General features: G+C 38.3%; 1 protein-coding gene across 1 annotated transcript in view; it reads right to left on the bottom strand.

Annotated features, from left to right (window-relative positions):
- The window catches only part of PHLPP1 (PH domain and leucine rich repeat protein phosphatase 1), a 205,779-nt gene that overhangs the window by 86,098 nt on the left and 99,283 nt on the right, over positions 1 to 20,398 (bottom strand). Inside the window, exons 2-3 of the mRNA XM_059409789.1 lie at positions 16,693 to 16,889; positions 9,723 to 9,848 (exon numbers count right to left, since the gene is read on the bottom strand). Coding sequence (XP_059265772.1) covers positions 9,723 to 9,848; positions 16,693 to 16,889 — 323 coding nt within the window. The remainder of the gene's footprint in view (positions 1 to 9,722; positions 9,849 to 16,692; positions 16,890 to 20,398) is intronic.

Raw genomic sequence — 20,398 nt, 5'->3', positions numbered from 1 at the left:
AATTATTCTGTGATTCCTTACTTCATTAAATTATAAATCAGACTAGTGGGTAGAAGAACTCAACTCTTCCGAGGAGATGTAGGAAATGCAATACTCTGGGTTACAAATATTGGGATCTTCCAAGATAAGCAAATATATAATGGTAACTAAACTTGTACGGATATATATATATATATGTTTATGCATATTATATTTACATTGGTCTAAATACTCAGACTAAAATGACTTAACCTCATAATAGTAACACGACTAGATACAGAGATGTGGTTAACCATACATGGTAAATTCCCAAGACAGCAACACTTGACCAGTTTTTGAAGAACCAGACAGCAAGCAGTCCCCCCAACAATGAAATCAATTTAATCTGCCTTGGATGACTCCAACAGCTCCTTGAATTTCTTAAATACATCTTGGTCACCATTTTAGAAGTCCGACGATCAGAGCACTGGGGGTCCCACTCGCACCCCTGGCTGCATACCCTGCACTACAGACTGGGTGACAAACCACCCCTTCTTCTACACGGAGCTGCCCGGACTCAGCGGACAACTGTGTAGGTGAAGTACTTCCCTTTGACATTTTAAGGACATTTCAGTTGTTATTTGAGTCTTGGTTTGTTCGGTCCCCTCGGGCCACTGTTAAACACTGGAAGCACAATTATAGAGAAAAGAGCAAGGGAGCAGCCCTTCCTGCATAAAGCGGGACTGGACACCTCCCACCTTTGTGACCCCATCTGCAAAACGGAGATGTGACAGTGTCTCCTCCAGACTTATTGCTCTCTTCTGGGAAGCCTCATGTGGCAGAGTCTAGTGAGTGCTTACCTCACGGGGTTGATTAAAGCAGCTGGAAGGGTGCTTGGCACACAGAAAAAGGCACCAAAACCTGAGCTATTGCTACTGGCATTACTGCAGTCACTGCTAGATCAATTCATCAGGCGAAGTGATTTTATGAACAAAATACATCAACAAGTTGGTGGTAAAAACAAAAATTGTTTTATTTGGCGTTGACCTCACGAAGGAATAACTGATTCACTCTGGACTGAATATGTGAAGCAAGGAAATGAGGGTCACAGCCTCCGGGCTCATGGGCTGGCATCACAAGTACCGCCATGGATAAACGAGATACGCCCACAGGAAGCTGAAGTAGGGACCGGGAACCACATGACAGAGGGACTTGCTGGAACTACCAGAGATGCTCCTCCCGAAAACAGACCGCTAAGGGGTGGCAGAGGGCATGGAAATCATAGTAACTTCAGTATTCAGAGGCTATCGAACAGAATTATCCTGTGTTATACCAGAGACCAAACCTGGATCAGTGGGTTGAAGCCACAGGGTAGAGACTTCATCTCTCTGAGAAGGAAGAACTGTCTGGTCAGACACTACAAGTGTCTGAACCACTGTAGACATTTTTAGAAGGGAAGAAGTCTGGGAGTCCAGAAGGTCCTTTCTGAATCTTGAATTTAAGTCTCTGAAGTAAGAGCACTTGATTGTGGCCACAATTTAAGGTTAAACTAAAGAATACTTTCAAAGAAAATACCAAATAATTGTAAAGATAATTATTCCAGAAAACTACAACAGGTAATATTATGTTTTTGGTGCCTATTCTACAAGGGCCCTTTCCAATCTTAAAATACTATGTTGCAACTTTAAAACACAGCTGTAAGGCCCTCGCTTGACACGGAGAATGCATTTTATTAAAGGTGGTAAAAATATACAGATAAAATCCACATGAGGAATACATTTCTTCCATTTGCTGAGACCCTGAACTAGAAGTTGAGCCTAGAAGAGCGTCCAGCATCAAGAAAGAGTGGAATCCATCTTCCTCCTTCTCTCCCTCCCGCCCCACGTCTCTCAGGGCAACTGTGTAGTAACTCCAACAAAAGTGCAGAAGAAAGGGGAGGGGGTGAGAAGACCCAGAGAGGCAAGATGGAGACACAGGAAATCAGTTTGACCCAGTTAATGCAGGAGCCAGCAGCATCTCACAAACGTATGCCTCTTTTGTTAGGGAATGGTAAACAATCTAGGTATTTTTTTTATAGTGCATAAAATTAGATTATAAAACTTTGGAGAAAATAAAATGTAACGGCTTTAAACTGAAATGACTCAGATTCAAGGAAAAACCCCTCCTTTAAGAATATGTTAACTAAGATTTCAGAACCAGTAGTTGCCACAGGAAAAAAGAATAGACAGGATTAGCAATGTGGAAATAAGATGAAGCATAATTATAACCACAAAGAGAGCATCTTAGTATTTTTACTAACCTAATCACAGTTTTATGTAGTACAAAAACAAAACTTAATGCAATCTAAAATATTTCATTAGCTTAAATTCAAAGCAGAATTCCTAAATTTCCTAATTTCATAAATTGTTGCTCATATCCATAATAAGGAAAGATTCCATAACATGAACTAACATGAACTTTTATGTAACAAATCCATTACTATGTTAGAAAGTTAGTTATCATATTTGATAACTTATAATTGAATTTCCCCCAGGAAATGACATGGACCTAGCAGGAAACAATCTAGACAGGCCAGTACTTTTTAAACTTTAGTTAGCTTCTATTTTTTTTATTTCTCATGCCGCTCAGCCATCTGTGATATGACTATATTTTCACATTTTACACAGCTGTACCTTTGGACCTACTTTATACCTCTCCTTGAAATGCCCTTCCCTTCTTGTCTTTGTACTGAACTCCTATCCATCCTTCAGAACTCAATTTGCCCATTACCCCCTTGAAGTCTTCGTGTACCCAAACAGCTCATATACTGAGTTTCCAAATTTTTCTCACATCTTCACTACAGAGTTGGTACAAGAACAAATTCCTTGAGATGGGGTGATATAGTATAAGCTAAAACCCATGTCACACAGTTTCACTTAAGCTTCTACCACAGATCTGCTGGACTGTCCTTGGTCAAATGGTCCTTAATTCTCTATCTAAAGAATAGGTATAAAATGTGAAGTGAAAGTTTCTAAAAAACAAACAAATGAACACCAATAAAAACAAAAAAACAAACCAAAAAAAGCCTGAATTTCTTAGCAGAAATGTGTTGAGAGCAAAGCCTCTTATCATCATAAACTCAGCGTAAACAACTACAGCACAATCCCTAAAAGACAGGTTTCAAATCATGCTGACAAAAAGCAGCATACTCCCTAATCTACACTTCAAATTAAGAGGCAAATAATGTGTAAAAGATGACTACCTAATCTCACAGGGTTCCTTGCAGCTCTGTCTAAGGACATAAATCTTCCTGTTGGAAACCTTAATCCTATTACATTAGAATGACTGGACTCAAGTAGTTAGGGAAGTATTCCTGGAGTGAAATCCTGGAGTGAAAAAAACACTATTTTTAAGCACATGAAAGCAAAAGTTCATTTGAGATTCACCATATACTTTATTCTTATTTAAAGGGGTGATATTTACTCATTACTTCATGTGATCTTTAATTCAGCATGAAATGTGGCCCTGACTTGCCTACACTATTTGTATTAGGAGGGAACCCAATATATCGAGGCAACCAAAAAGTTCACTGCAGTGACAAAAACAAAACAAAACAAAAAACAAGAGGCTTTGAATAAATATTATACTACAGTTAATACTGGAAGAAAGACAGGAGAGAGTGTCCCTGTGGTAGCCACAGCCCCTGGAAAATGCCACCAGGTCAGCCCCTGATCAACACGTAGGGAGACGCGTACACAAGCTATGCTGCCCGATGGGGTGTGAGTTAGTCAGGAAGGGCCATATAACATACACGCATAACACAAGTGCTCACGGTCGATAATTACAGAAGGTGGGTCACAGGTACGCAGCTGCTACTACACTATTATGTCCGCTTCTAAACATCTGACATTTTCCATAATAAAAAGTTAGAGACATATTCATGCACAACACCCAATCCATGATCCGAATCCCCACTTTTTAAGTCTTCTCTGAAATAAAGAAACAGACTGTAAACTGGGACAATACAGTGCTGTAGAAGTAACTAAGGTTTAATAAAAAATCAAGTATGCTCAGGCTATAGACTCGCATAAAGATTATCTGCGAAAAGAATTCACAGGATGAATCAACATGTCCAAAACTAATGCCTTCCAAAAAGTGGGCCACAAAGATAGACGTCAAGGTCAACGTTTCTATAATGTCACCCGTGTGTTTGGTGGGAGTTCTTCCGCAGCTCCCCTTCCTCTCTCCAAGCCCAGCCCAGCCTTCCACCAAGCCCAGCCTTCCTCCCACTGCTCAGAAAACATACTGAAGACATGCACCCGTGCTGAGCCAACAGAGCCCTTTTTTACATTGCATACAAGGGGGTGTTTACCGAATTTTTAAAGCACGTCATGCGTTAATATTTTGGGGATGACTTTACAATCAATATCGTAATCCTCCCAAAGGAGCTGTTTTCTTCACAGTAACTACCGCTAACGCCCACCCAAAACAAAAACTCCAAAGAAGTGCCTTGGGTATTACTTTTGCAAGCAATAGTAAGTGCTAGGATTAAATTTTAAAAATAATAAGTATATAAAGGCCTATCGTGGTAGAACATATCTAATATAAATTCTTATAAGTTTATAAACTTTATAAATTTTCCCCAAATCAAATGAAACAAATTAGAAGATTAACACTTCTCTTTTCGCTAAGTCCAGAAGCATAAACTGAAAATAAAGGCTTTCCCTTTTAAATTAATTATCTAATTCCTTTTAATTTAAAAATCATTGGAATTGGTTCTCTTTGTCCTCCTACCCAGAATGAGGTGGGGATGGTCATTAAAAATCAGAAACTCAGATATTTCTTTCTGTTGTTTTTCTTTCAGATTCTTATCAAAATGAATCTCATTTGAACATTAAGATGTACGACAGATGAATGGATAAAGAAGATATGGGGTATATGTACAATGGAATACTACTCAGCCATCAAACAAAAATGAAATCTTGCCATTTGCAATGTGGATGGAACTGGAGGATATTACTGCTAAGCAAAATAAATCAATCAGAGAAAGACAATTATCAAATGATCTCACTCCCGTGTGAATTTAAGAAACAAAACAGAAGATCATAGGAAAAAGAGGGGAAAATAATACAAGACAAAATCAGAGAGAGACACAAACCATAAGAGACTCTTAATTTTAGGAAACAAACTGAGGGTAGGGGACAGAGTAACAGGGTGATGGACACTAAGGAGGGCATGTGATGTGATGAGCACTGGGTGTTACAGAAGACTGATGAATCAGTCTGTACCTCTGAAACTAACAACACATTATATGTTAATAATTTGAACTTAAATTTTAAAAAAGATTAAAAGATAATCAATAAAGAGAAAAAAATAAACATTAGGATGTACAGACAATCCATTCTATGCTGCGTTTCTCAGTAAGAAAAAGAAAGTCTCCACATAACCTTGAACGACTAAACTGCGTAACTTCCTGATGCTTGCAGACATGAGGAAGAACAGAGGCGGTGGCAACAGAAGCTGGAAGTACAGTAGCTCGTAAAAGTCAGTTCTGGCCACTCCAAATTCCCCACAAGCACATACTCCCCGACGGACAGAGCTTTTCAGCATCCTCTCGCCAGTAGCCCCAACCTGCTCTCCCAGGATGCTGGATTAAAGAAAAAGATCAGATCACAGGACCACCTTTAATAGATGAAGTTTAAAGAAGAGCATGGCTGTTTTATATGGGATCCATATCCAAATAGGGAGCTCTCACCCTGATTTCTTACAGAATATCTAAGCTCTACAACCAGCACCTTATAACTCATTTCTCCTTTAATTCACTAACCATAACAACTTCTAAAAACCTTTGAAATGTGTATCTGGTGTTTAAGAATGGAGAAAGGAAAGGCAGTGTACCTAAAATATACATTTAGCAAGATGTTCTGCCCTCTGTCCCTGACCCCTGACTTTTCAGGAAGAAATCTTTCTCCCCAGTGTCTGCCATCCCAAGTTCTGTTACCCCAAAAGGCTGCTATGGCTGTTAAGAACAGCAAAAAGTCCTTTGTTCCGATAAACCAAGCATATGTGTGTCTTTATCTGCTTAAAGTAAATATAAAAACAGGTAGTACTTTAAAAAAAAGATTGTCTGGCCAATTGGTGATAACAGCAGGAATGATGGCCATGAAACTGTTTCATGTATTTATTCATTCTCATACACACAACCTAGATGTGCCAGGATAAGTCTACCATGCACATATTTGACCTAAGCCCTAAGAGGTAAGGACTATTCCTATTCCCTTTACCAAATGAAAAGGCCTAAACTTTAGAAGCTTCGACAGTGTCAGGGCCAGTGAATGGCAGAATCTACATCGGCCTTAGTTTGAAACCCAAACTCCTCACTCCCACACTATTTGGCTTCTGCAAACATTCAGAGCCTTACTGAAGGGAAAGGAAGTTCAGATTCTAATTTGAATTCATTCTTACTAATACCAGCCAACTACTAGTTAACTACTTAATAATACTAGTAATTTAAGGTAATTAGCTTACATTCCCTCCTGGAAGCACCCACCCACCCTTGTGTGAAACGCAAGCTGCAGCCTCGCTGTGTCCGTGTACACTTGTGAATGATCTTCTGCTTGCGGCCGCATGACACATCCGTCCCTCTCTAACAGCCGTACGACCATCAGTGAAGAGGAAACAGACACCACCAGTCGTCCACCCCGTCACCATCACCTTCTCGGTCACAGTTCTCCTCCTAGCCTCCGCCTTCTCCTCCTGAGAGGCCTGGCCCTGAGTCTGTTCATGGTTTGGATGATCAGAGAGAGAGAGAGCACCTCGTTCCAGACACACTCTCCTATTAGACCCTGGAGATGGTCTATCGCCCAACCGGCAACAGTGAAGACTACTAACCAAGCTAACACGTGACCTTTACGATCACCAACCACAACTTAGAAATCAACAATTTCCACACCCCATTAAAGAGACATTTCATAATCCACTCTTCTGCCTCACCTCTTTGCTGTCTCTCTAGAAACAAACTCTTTGAAGTTAAAAAACTGTGTTTGGCCATTGTTTTAAAGGTGCCAATATAAAAAGTCCAATTAGTGCTATGGTTTCTGACTGAGGCTACCATTTACCTCCTCATTCAAAGCAGAACCTAGAAGCCATTTTTTATTCTAACCTTTTCCTCATGCTTGGTATGTAACTATCATTAATCCTGTCACTCAATCTTCAAAACATATCCCAAAACACACCTATCCACTTTTTTCGGTTTCTTCTCTCATCTCTTGCCTAAAAGCCACAAGAGCCTCCCGCCAGCCAAACCCCGCCTCCCTCCCTCCGCATCCTCCACAACAGCGATGTCAGATGCCGCAACTTTCCGGAAGACAGCTCTTTTAATGGCTTGCCATCGTGTCAAGAATAGGATCCAGACTCTTTACCCTGGTCCATAACGTAAGACCCCTGCCTTCCCTGACTGCACATCCCTTGGTCCAGTCTCAGCCCTCTCCCACTCTCTTCTCTGCTGGAGAATTCCTCCCATGACATCTTCAAAAAACTCCCATAACATCTTCAAATACTTCTTTCCTTAAAGTTCCAGTTTTAACGTCCCCTCCTCAGAAAGAATTATTCCTCCTCCATTATTCTCTGCCATAATAACTTGTATTACAGCACTGTGATTATTTGATGTTTTCTTTGTGCGTTTACTTATTTATCATTTGTTTTCCCCCAAAGTAAGTGCTTCCAAGAGAGGGTAATTAGACTTATTCTCTTCTATATTCCAGGACATAGAACACACAAGTGACATACAGTAGGTGCTTAATAAATGCTTGCTAGCTTTAGAACAGTGACTTATCAATTGTGTGGATGTTTAATATAAAAGACTATTAAACTTAATACCTATTAATCTTTTTTTATTATTGTTTCAATCAAAACAATGTGTCATTGGTAAGCTCAATAATTTACATATATTTATTTAGATCTTTATCCATGTTTTAAGAATTTATACCTCTGACCTGTTCCAAAAAGAATGCAAAACAGGTCACTATGACACTGCATTTGATTTAAAAGATCAAAACATCTCCATATTGGACATTCTACAAAATACCTGACCAATACTCTTCAAAACTGTCAAGGTCATTAAAAAAACATAGGAAGACTGAAAAACTCTCACAGACCAGAGGAGACAAAGGAGACATGACAGTCAAATGCAATGCGGTACCCTGGATTAAACCCTGGAAATGGAAAAAGACATTAATGGAAAAACTAGTAAAATCCAAGTAAATCTTGGAGTTTGATAGTTCAGAGTAATGTGTTAATATTGTTTTCTTAGCTTTGGCAAATCTATCATGGTAATGGAAGATGCTTGGGAAACTGGGTGGGGCTATGTGGAAACTCCCTGTACTATCTTTACAACTTTTTTGTAAACAGAAAATTATTCCAAAATAAAAAGTTTATTTTAAAAAATCAACATCTTCATATAGAAAGAAATTTAATGCACTCTGACCACATTTTGGCATTTTATTCTGAATAAAGCAGAGTGTAGGCTGTTGACTTAGTGCCTTAAACCCATGCAAACACTTAAATATAAAAGCACAGTATTCTTTAATACTTGTCTCCTCACATTTGCAACCACAAAAGTAATTTTAAAACGACTAGACAGATGTACTTACTGCCTCTAATACCACATTAACTCTACAAGGACGTCTGCAGAAGAAATGTCATCTTTCCCATTTTCTCTAGCAGGGTGCTGCCCTTTCGCTTGCCTACCAGGGTAGAAGAATCCTCTGAGTCCTATTAATTCAAATTCTGCCCATTGCTGCTTCTCTGAAAGGAGGGGAAACTAATGTTTTTAAGTGTATGGCATCATCAGAGGACACAGTTTTTACCTGATAATTCAAGCGTGGCCAGTATTTCAGAATGTCTTTCTAGACGTTATTCTTGAATTTTCTATTAACTGTTTTACAAAGTTATGTCCTATTCATTCACTTGATAAATAATTACATCATCATACAGCAGTCTGAATCATACTGAACTTGGATAGCAAATTCAAAAATATGAAAGCAAATTCCAAAGTAATGGTTCTACACCCAAGAGAGGTTTCATAATTTCATAAACACACCCAAAACCAAGGCACCAAATACTATAATCCACCCATTTTACACACAGTTCTATAAATGTGGTGTAAAACCATCTTCACACAAAGTACCTGAAATACCAACACTTATTTATCTTATTCATCGTGTTACTCTAGCTTCCATCTCTCTCTCTCTCTCACACACACACACAAGTATACTGTTTCATTGCTCATGGTAATCTAATTAGGGGACTATAAAATGGTCAAAATAATAAAGATGTGAAAAGAAAGTAAGCCATCTGAAAGGCAGAAGCTGAACAGGTGAAAAGGAGATGGCACAGAATAAACCACTTATATGAAAAAAATAGAGGAAGAGGGGAAATTTGTAGTAATTCTTTGGGTATTTTGTGGTTTTACAGTTGTTCTACCCTGGGTCAGTCCCTTAAATATTCTTAGCTGATGTCCCTTACCTCTAACATTAAGACAGTAATGCTAATCTACTCACTGATCTGTTTTCTTTCCCCTTAGGATAAACAAAACCTAACAAATGAAACATTTCGGACATTTTTCATTGGCTACTCTTCAGCCAAAATGAGCTTTGACAGAACTAAGAAGTGCAAACTACTAGCAGTATCTAAAAAAAGTATAATACTACATTCTGGAATTGGGTAAAGCAGAGAGAAACTGTAGCCAGCTAAAAGCTGAACAATGTTCTCAGGTAAGCACTTACCTTGGAAACTTGTCGAAGCCACCTTAAATACTCTGTGAATGTATCAAAACAAATGTAGTAAGTCTGGCTTTGGGGTCCAGAGGAGCTAAATGCTAAACAGTGCTGGTGCTTTTTCACTTCTTCTACCTATAAAATCAAACAGAGACAAAAAGAGTCAGGAAAACAGACCATGTACATAGTTCATGAACCATACCTTGGGCCACTGAGCCTGAAGAGATTTGCAGCTTTCCCTACACACGTTCCTCTTAACACTTAAAATGTGTTAAGATCCTGAGTCTGACTAACCAATCTGAATTACGAGGAAATAGAAAATGGGGAGTTTTATCTTTAGATTTCCCCACAAGAACGAAATTCTCTTCTTCCTGTTTAAATTGGAACAGACTCCCTTCCTATCTTTCTCTATCGTCACAACAGGGTGCTAAGGTTCTTTCTTCCTTTGGGCGGAACTGTACTTAATATTTTACTTAAGGATTTTTATTCCAGATAAGTTTTCTACTTTAAGGAACTTTTCTATTACTCTGAATTATAATCTTTCGGAAAAAGACTTCAAGCATGTTAAGTTTTTAAAAATTTAACATGAAATTGAGATTAACATGAAATAAAACCCTACCAAGAGTCCTAATTAGCCCTTCGAGTTCTAATAAGGCAGTCATACAGTCAAATCAAATTTCCACTCCCAGTAAATTCCTCCTAAGGAGGAAAAGTCTAGATAATAATGTAACATGACACCACACAAGCTCCTATGCTTCACTTACAAAAATGATCACTGGTCACAAGGGAAGTATAAACAATTTTCAAAAAGATGAGTATCGCAGACTATGCTCTAGGACCAAAATGCAATTAGAAGTTAGATGTCAATAATTTAAAACCCAAGTATACTTAGAAAACCAGTAACATACTTCTAAATAAGTTAAAAAAAATTTAGATATTCTTAGAACTAAACCATTAAGAAAGTACTACATATCAAAATTTATGGAATGCAATGAAAGCAATACATAGGGGAAATATTATAATTTTAAATACTCATATTAGAAAAGAAGGCAGAAAATTGTTTTCATTGATATGTGTATCAAGAACCTGGGGATGGGGGTGGCTCGGTGATGGACACTGGAGAGGGTATGTGCTATGGTGAGTTCTAGAACTGTGTAAGACTAATGAATCACAGACCTGTACCCCTGAAACAAATAATACGTTATATGTTAATTTAAAAAAAAAAAAAAAAGAGGAAGAAGAAGAAAAGAGAGAGAGAGAAAAAAAAAAAAGAGCCTAGGGGGGAAAATACCATACCAAAAACTGAATAAACTCAAAGTAGAATAAAGGTGATAATAAAAAGCAGAAATTAGTGAAATGGAAACCAAATATACAACAGAGAACATGAACATTAATAAAATACTGGTTCTTTGAAAAGGCTAACAAAATCAAAGGTTGACTGATATAGGTCAATGAAATCATAACAAAGATAATGATACAAACATCATTAATAATGTAAGAGAGACAAGACTACAGATTAAGCAGAGATTTAAAAGAACATTTTAAGCAATTTTGTCCAAAATATATTTTACTAACACTAACTCACACACACAAAAAAACTAGAAGGCCTACATAGTCCTATAACCATTAAAGAAACTGAGTATTAAATTTTTTTTCTCAAGAAATATCACACCCATATGGTTTTATAGATGAATTCTACCAAAATTCCATGAAACAGATCTTTCCAAACTTGTGCAAACTCATCCACCAAACAAAAAAAATGAAGAAAAATACCGCAACATATTTTATAACCAAGAACAGATCATCAGAGCAGTAACAGAAAGGAAAATTTGAGGCCAGTCTCAGTTACGGACACTTATCTTGAACAAAATGTTGCATCAGGATTCAGAAATACTTGGGAAAAAAAATACAGACATGTAGAATCCAGAAATACAAAAAGAAAACAACAAAAAAAATACATACATCAAGGGGCGCCTGGGTGGCTCAGTTGGTTAAGTAGCTGCCTTCAGCTCAGGTCATGATCTCAGGGTCCTGGGATTGAGCCCCAGGTCATGTTCCCTGCTCAGTGGGCAGTCTGCTTCTCCCTCTGCCTCCCCTCCCCCGCCCCTGGCTTGTGCTCTCTCAAATAAATGATAAAATCTTTTGACTCTTAATCTTAGGAAACAAATTGAGGGTTGCTGGAGGGGAGCAGAGTGGAGAGGTTGGGGTAACTGGGTGATGGACACTGGAAAGGGTGTGTGTTGTAATGAGTACTGGGTATTATATAAGATTGATGAATCACAGACCCATACCCCTGAAAAAAAATAATACATTATATGTTAATTAACTGAATTGAAAAAATTTTTTTAAACTATCAAGAACAAACTATAAAGAGCAAACTGGATTTACCTCAGGAAAGGCAAGATAGTTTAACATTATTGGAACTATAAAATCTTTAATCACATTAACAGGTTAAAGAAGAAAACCATATGATCATCCCACAGCTGCAGAAAAAGCATTTGGTAACATTCACCACTGATTTATCATTCATAATAAAAACTCCTAGCAAACTAAGAACACAACAACTTTGTCTTAGCTGACAAAGGGTATCTATCAAACATCTAAGGCAAACTTCAGTGTTAAATGATGATATACCACTCTTTTTAAGATCTCTGAGAAGACAAATATCTACTACTTCTATTCAATACTATACTAGAGTTCTGGCCATTACAGTAAGACAAAAAACGTATTAAAGGAGGAGGAAAATTGTCATTATTTAAATATTACACGATTAGCTACATAGTAAACTCTAAACAATCTACAGATATATTAGAATAAATAAGAAAATTTAGCAAGGTGGCTAGATATAAAATCAATACTCAAAAGACAACTGCATTTCTATTCACGAAAGAGGAAATACAATTTTTTAAAAATACCATTTAAACTAATCAATATTAACAGAAATCAGGCCAGTGGTTCCTAGAGGATGGGGGAAAGTGAGAAGGAAAGCATGGGAGGAAGGGGGTACAAAAGAGCACAAGGAAACTTCTGAGGGTGTATCATTTTCTTCACTGTGGCAATGGCTTAATGAGTGTATTTAGCTATCTGTACTGTTATCAAATTACTATAAAAAAAGCAGTTTACTGTATGTCAATTGTACCTCAATAAAATTTGGTGAAGATGTAGAGAAACAGGAACACTTGTACACTGATGTGAGTGTAAAATGGTGCATCAACTTTGGAAAACAATTTAATATAATCTTGGAGCATGTGTATATGCCCTACATGTACATGTAACTGCATTCCTAAGTCCACATGTAAGAGCAGCATTTCTCAACGAGGTTATTTATCACAGGGTTTCGAATTAAACAGCTCACTGTACATGGTGCAGCACTAATACACTTTGTGACATTTTATTCTGAGCCCCTTCCCCATAAATGCCAATAGTTTCCCTTTGCACCAAATATATTAATATTAACCAAACACCATCTACTTTCCACATTTTCCAGACCCTCTGCAATTAAGGTGAAGTCATGTGACTAGTTCTGGCCAATGAGCCATGAGCAGAAGTGACATTCTTCCCCTGCCCAAGCACAAAAAGAAGGTTGCATGTTCCAAATGCTTTAAGAAAGCAGAGCCTCCATCAGGCTGGGTCCCTGGACAGTTATGAGAAAAAAGAAATCTCCACTAATCCACAGTGGGCACTTAGGGGAATGAGAAAAAAGCCGTTATGTTAAGTCACTGACATCTGGGGAGGGATTTGTTATTATAGAATAACTTAGCAAATTTGTTGGCTGTTCAATAATTTCACAATCAAAACACTTGCAAATGTCCCTTTTGGGCACAGTAACTCTAGTTAAGAACTACTGCCCTAGAAAATCTACTTGCATACCAGGAGGCATATCAATATAAGACTATTCAGCAGCATTATTTATAATAACAAAATACTAGAAGCAACCCAAATGTCCATCAGTAGGAAAATTATTTAAGAAATTATGAGAATTTAGAACATTTACCGAGGGAAACATTATACAGAAATGAAAACCACATACATCAAGCATCACAGAACCTTATTATGAAACAATACTGAGTGGAAAAATTCAATCACAGATAGAACAATACCATTTTTACTCAGCTCAAAAAGAAGCAAAACAGTTACATGATTAAACTTATTTCAAAAAAGAAAATGAGGAATATAAATTCTAGGACAATGGGTGGCTACCTCTGGGCTCTGGGGAGGCCACGGGACAGACGTAAAGAGAACACAGGTAGAAACACTGATACTGATACTGCCATGATTCGTAAACTGAGTAGCAGGCTAACGATTATTCAACTTATTATGTGTCATAAGTTAGCAAATATTAAGTAAAATATTAAAATATTATATCTAAAAATCTATGTTAACTTCTAAAGGACAAATTATATAACATAATACTTGTACAATGAATAGAAACTTCTCTGTTAAATAATTATTTCCCAATAATTAAATTTGAAGAGCACTTCATTTAACTTCATAGTTGGAACTGGACATTTGAAAATGTAAAATAAATGATCACGCTCCAGTGGTGTGTCAGATTTTATTATAGCAATTACTACTGGGTTACAGTCAGTCTATCTCACACTTCATTTCTAGCTCTTCTTCATATATTTAAGAAACAAAAACAAAAACCTTCCATTTACTCTTAGTTTTTCCTTTAACAGAATGAAACAGCAGAATGAAAAGAGGAACAGATAAACATTAATGAAAACTCTGATGGCAAAGAGTGAGTTATTTTTCCTGAACTTGGTGAACAGGTTTTAAAAGACTGGTTTTTAACATGCTCAATTATTTTTAAAGGCATAGTGCAAAACATGTTTTACAAGGTCGGTCTGTGAGAAAAGGAAGCTGTTTCAATTTATTCAATGGTAGAAGTCTATCCAATAATAGGCCTGGGAAACAAGCCTCTAGCTCTGAATGAAAATGCTAATTATAACTCTGTTCTTCTGACCTTATCTGAACATTCCACTGCTTTCCTGTCTCTGCTTCTCTGAGCACAATAATCTTTCTGACCATCTCCTTCATATGTCAAGAGATTTTTTCACCCTTCAAGTTTTACTGTAATTGCTAGCTCCTTCATCACAAAATTCCCTGATTCCCCACAAGAAAATGTAATCTCGCCTTCCACTCATCTCCTGCACTACTTTCCTGCCTCTCTCTTAGAGCAGATATTGTGCCCATCCTTCATCTCTGGAGAGTAAATTATAAGCAATTCAAAGGCAGGAATGATGACTTACCCACCTTGGTATTTCTGGGACACCAAGCAAAGTGGCTTCCCCACAGAAATTATTTAATAAATAGTTGTATTAAATGTGCCTTAGCAAATGCCTAACATCATAGAGAAGAAAGAAACAGACTATTGACCTAACAGGGCACCAAACATTAAATATGTATTTTTAATGATGACCTGTGGGAGTAATAATGATGACTAACTTTTCAGAATTCAATCCAGAGGACAAAATCTTCAGTAATAAGATGCCACTAATTCTTCACTGTTCAGACAAAAGTTAAGTAATGGTTTCAAAATAGGTGACTGAAATAGATCTAAATATACCTGGCAGCCTTGCCAAAATCTTTTAAAAATGATCCAATATTAGTCTTTTTAGGATTAGAATGCATAATAGCAGAGAGGTGGATGGGTAACTGACATGGGCTATTTACATATGGAAAGCTAATTTAAACTATGAATGAAGAATGAATTTGCTACAAAGCAGGTAACTAACGAAGCCATTTACCACTGCATATATCTGATTTTTACCTTATTCATTTCTAATCTCTGGAACCAGAAGATGAAACATTTGCCAACTTTAAAAAGTTCACTTGAACAAAAGTTGTTGTTGTTGTTGTTGTAACCCCTCTATTTATACCCTCCGTGTTCTGCCTTCTTTCCCAGGCCCATTCAGGAAGAAAAATGGTAAAGAAAATATTTGCTTGATTTGTCCCCAGTTTTCAAAAACCCTTTTCTTTATCCAAATTTGCCTTCCCATTTATTAAGAGACTTTCGTATCATTTAAAAATCAGGAAATACTAACATATAATTATGGTAATGATACTCCAACCAACACTTGGGTATTAATAAATTGATTTGGCAAAAAAAGAATGTTAAGATTTTCCCAAGCAATCTGGTTCTTTCTATTTTATAAATGTAGGAATAAAATAATTATCAGGCCCAAAGAAAAGCAGCTAGTCATGTGGGTAATATCTATCAGCTATATCACAACTTTTCTCTGAAACAAGTTAACATTTCAGATTCAAAAATTATGACTGGCTAAATTGACAAACTAAAAAATGTTAATTTGGGGGCACCTGGATGGTTCAGTCAGTTAAGCATCTGCCTTTGGCTCAGGTCATGATCTCAGTGTCCTGGGACAGAACCTTGCATTGTTGGGAATCCACACTCAGCAGGGAGTCTGTTTCTCCCTCTCCCTCTGCCCCTCCCACTATTCATGCTCTCTCTTCCTCTCTCCCAAAAAAAAAAAAAAAAAAAAAAAAAAAAAGTGCTAACTTCACTGGTCACTGCACAAAGAAAGATAGGTGTGCCGAAGCTGGATCAAAGATTCATGCAAGAGAGAGTCTAACCTTTGGTACACGTGCTTGAATGGTCCTAAACCCATGGACTTCAGGATCATTACACTATACCACACAGTACGTACTCAAGCTATCAACAGATGTCTACTCATAAAGAATAATTCATTACCTACAGCCTAAAACGTAATACTGAATTTTAGTTGCTCTGTTTTCCAGCCTGTCATGGACTAGCCAAGTGAGATCACCGGGGCCTCCTGCGGGCCAGCAGCACTGTCGTCAACGGCTCCACCACCCGACAATGATGTCCAAGGCAGAGCGTGGCAGGAACTGAAATGGACCACAGATGAGTGAAAACCACGAACCCCGTGTTACAGAAATGGCTCAAAGTAAGCTCAACGACACTGGGACACCTGTTAGTATTTTGTTTTAAACTTACTTTTCCACCGATTAGTGGCAGAACATGCATCTTTCCGGTCAAGCTGTCTTTCACAGATGATACTATGAGGCAGGTCCCACACAGGATGACCTGGCGTCTGGTCCAGCGGTTCACTGGCAACTGCATTTTGCCTTTACGGACATTATACATTCCTGAGAGCTGGATCCGCTCAGAGCTACCAGAGCTGTGAGGTTTTCCTGAAACAAACACAAGCAAACATTTTAGTCCAAAGAACGGGGTGCTTTAAATTAATGAATTAGTTAATTCATTAATTTAAAGATTTTATTTATTTATTTGACAGAGAGAGACACAGCTAGAGAGGGAACACAGCAGAGGGAGTGGGAGAGGGAGAAGCAGCCCCCCATGGAGCAGAGAGCCTGATGTGGGGTTCGATCCCAGGACCCGGGGATTATGACCTGAGCCGAAGGCAGACGATGAACGACTGAGCCACTCAGGTGCCCCTAAATTTATTTATTTTTAAGATTTTATTTATTTATTTGACAGAGAAAGAAGGAGGGAGAGAGTAGCAGAGGGAGAGGGAGAAGCAGACTCCCCGCTGGGCAGAGAGCCCCACGCGGGACTCAATCCTAGAAGCCCAGGATCATGACCCGAGTCAAAAGCAGACACTTAACTGACTGAGCCTACCTAGGCACCCTAGAATTGGGCTTTTTTTCAACTCACTGGCATACCAGATAAACTACCAGGGCAACAGAGAATAATTCTTGGGCAACAGTCTAATTTACAATTGAGAGACTGAAATCCGCAATAATACAATTTATGGTTAAGAACTACCACATCTACTCCACAGACACAGTTTAATTTTAGATGAAGAAATGTTTTTTCCATTTTAAGTCCTCTGTTATAACCCAAGTTTTATTTCCTTCTATATCCCTCACATTTTTTTTTTTACATTTAAAAAAGGGATGACTTCAAGATTTTATAAATGGCCAGAGTTAATTTAAGTACACTAAGAAGAAAATATTACAGACTAAGATAGGAAAATAACATTCAAGATCTAGCATTTAGTGAAACTTATCAGTTTTAATGAAATTAACTTCTGATGTTCTTCCTCCTACAGTTATGCAATACACTTTTACTATTAAGGAGGAGAAAAAAAAATAATTTTCCTAATAAGAAAATGCTCCTCTAGTCCTCAAAGATACACTGAACATCAATCTAGGAAGAATGGTATGTGGTCACGCATGTGACTCATGGAGGGAACACAGGGACAGTGAGAGAGGCACTGAGTGAGACTTGGAGACAAGGAGAGCGCCGAGAAAGACGTTAAGAGTCTTCGTTTCCAAGATGGAAATGAATCTGGCCGACTGACATTTAGACAAGTCCTATCAACTGGATGGGAGAACCACCGTGATTCCTTTATGACAGCGTTACAAACAAGGAACAACACAGTCCCAGTTGCAGACGCTGAATGCCTAATAGCAAAGAGTACTGAAACTCACACTCACAAATAAACTAATGAGAGACACGTGTCCTTGAAGAGGACCCAAGCCAGAAGGGTTGTATTTATTTGGAAATTTGTCTAGTTGTCAAAGGCTAACTGAAGAAACATATTCAAGGGACACTGTATTCTTAAGAATATTAAAACTTCACGTAAATACCAAGTAGTTTTGGTAGATGTCTAATACCTACTAGAAAAGGAAACAGGAAGAGCAGTGGCACCAAAAATAGATCTCAAAAGATCCAGAGTGTTGGAACCCTCCCAATACATACCTTTGGGCAGAAAGAACAAAACCAGCAGGTTTGAATTTCATTTCCTCTTTCTCCCAGTATATCAAATGTTTTATAAAACAGATTCTGCATATTAAAGAATTTTGTTGGGACTGAGCCAGAATGAAGTGTAACAGCGGTTCAGCAACTTCAACTTAGTGCCCAGCAAACAATGAAACACTGCTAACACCCTCCTCAAGGGAGCTGAGAACGCCACGGCTTGTTCTGTCACCAGATGCTAATGTCCCACCAAGAGGCAGGAAGACCAGGAGACTTCAGATCACACAGGACTTGCCAAAGGCTGCCAGTGATGATGGTCAGACCACGGTCACTCGTCTGCCCTCTTCCATACAAGTTCATTTACCAAGAGAGAAAAATGCTCAGACTCCCAGTCCAAGAGCTCCTTTCTACATGATACTGTCCTTATAGGGAAGAAGGTAAGTGTAAGATTACCACTTCCGAAAACCCAATTTCCACAAATGTAAGAAACTAACATACACTAAGGAGGAATATAAATAGGCAGGAGCGTGCCTGTATGAACACACGCGTGCGTGCGCACACACACACTTACATACATACTAATGAATGCAAACAAGGAGACATTTTATTTAGCCACATCCAAGAGTGGCTTCCAGGACACCTGTTAACCTGCCACATTTATGTAGCTCTGTGGGTCACCACAGACTGAACAAAAAGCCAACAGAAGTACATAAAGATAGCCCTTCCATTCTCCCAGCACCACAAAAATCCGAGAGGAAGCCCCAGAACAAATCACCAGATAGAGTGGACTACACGTTCCAGAAGGGACAAATATACTGAAGAGTATGGAGACATGAACAGAGTTCGGCTTTTTATTCTTTCATTAGAAAAATTCCCAAAGGGCCTGAATAGTTCTGGAGCCTAATGGTAAGCTCAGTCTGTCCTTGGAAAGCCCTAAACATCCCAGTCTGAATCATCCCCCTCCTCATCTTGTTCTGAGTGATTCAATCTCCTTGTGGTCTGCTCCCCTCCCCCTCCAGGTGTCCCAGTAGACCCCTCCTCAGGACCTGCTGTGTACAAATAGGGCTCTGGAGAGTATGGAGATGAAAACGCACCGCATACCTGGGTAGCCACCAGATGCAGCTTCCTCTGCCTCAAACTTCCTTATTTTATGATATAAGAATGAGTTTGATCTCTCCCTGCCATTCTCAAGCTTCTCAATTCAGAGGAATTCCAAGTGTTCTATGCCTTAATAAATACTGACAACACCAAGTAACCAATGACTACCAGTTCAAAGCTGGATCAGTTGTTAAGACTTTTATTTTAGAAATGTTAAGCTAATTTCCTACAGGTCTAAGGCACGTCTTACTCCATCCGAGGGGAAAGACAGCAAAGGCAAGTATGTCAAGCTGAGACAGAGACTGACCACAGCAAAGCGACTGAAGTCTCCTTCAGTCTTGTCTGTCAGCAGGGAATTTACTAAATAAATAATTAGAAGAGAAATATTTACTTATTTAGGGGAAACTACAGTCTGTTTTGCTACAATACTGTGGTTCATTAATACCAACTAGCTCACATGATTGTAAATAGGGGAATGGTGTCACTTTAATATGTATATTTTATTGGTTCAGAAAGATTTAGTCTAGAATTAAAACTTTTAATAGCAAAGGAAAAAGTCCACAGCAAATACGTCATCTCAGTGCCCACAAGCCAGCATTTCAGTTCTGTTACTATGCAGCTTAATATTCCTTTAAAACTAAAATTCAACTTCCAGCCACACTGGGATGCCCACGTGGCCATCTGGGTTATCTCCCGAGGCCCCATCGTTACTTTTGTTAGTATTCTGTTTATAAAGACGCACGCACTTATAGTCCTGCCCCCCTCCAACTGCATTTTCTCATAAACCCGTTTATTTTTATTTTACAATTTTGGAGAACATGAGAATTTTTAGGAATACATATAAAGTAGCAGTAACACCTGTTTTAACTATAATACCATT

Source organism: Mustela nigripes, chromosome 8 (assembly GCF_022355385.1).
Source record: "Mustela nigripes isolate SB6536 chromosome 8, MUSNIG.SB6536, whole genome shotgun sequence".
NCBI classification, from domain to species: Eukaryota; Metazoa; Chordata; class Mammalia; order Carnivora; family Mustelidae; genus Mustela; species Mustela nigripes.
Note: the sequence above shows the minus strand (reverse complement) of the source record. Positions and strands in the feature narration are given on the sequence as shown.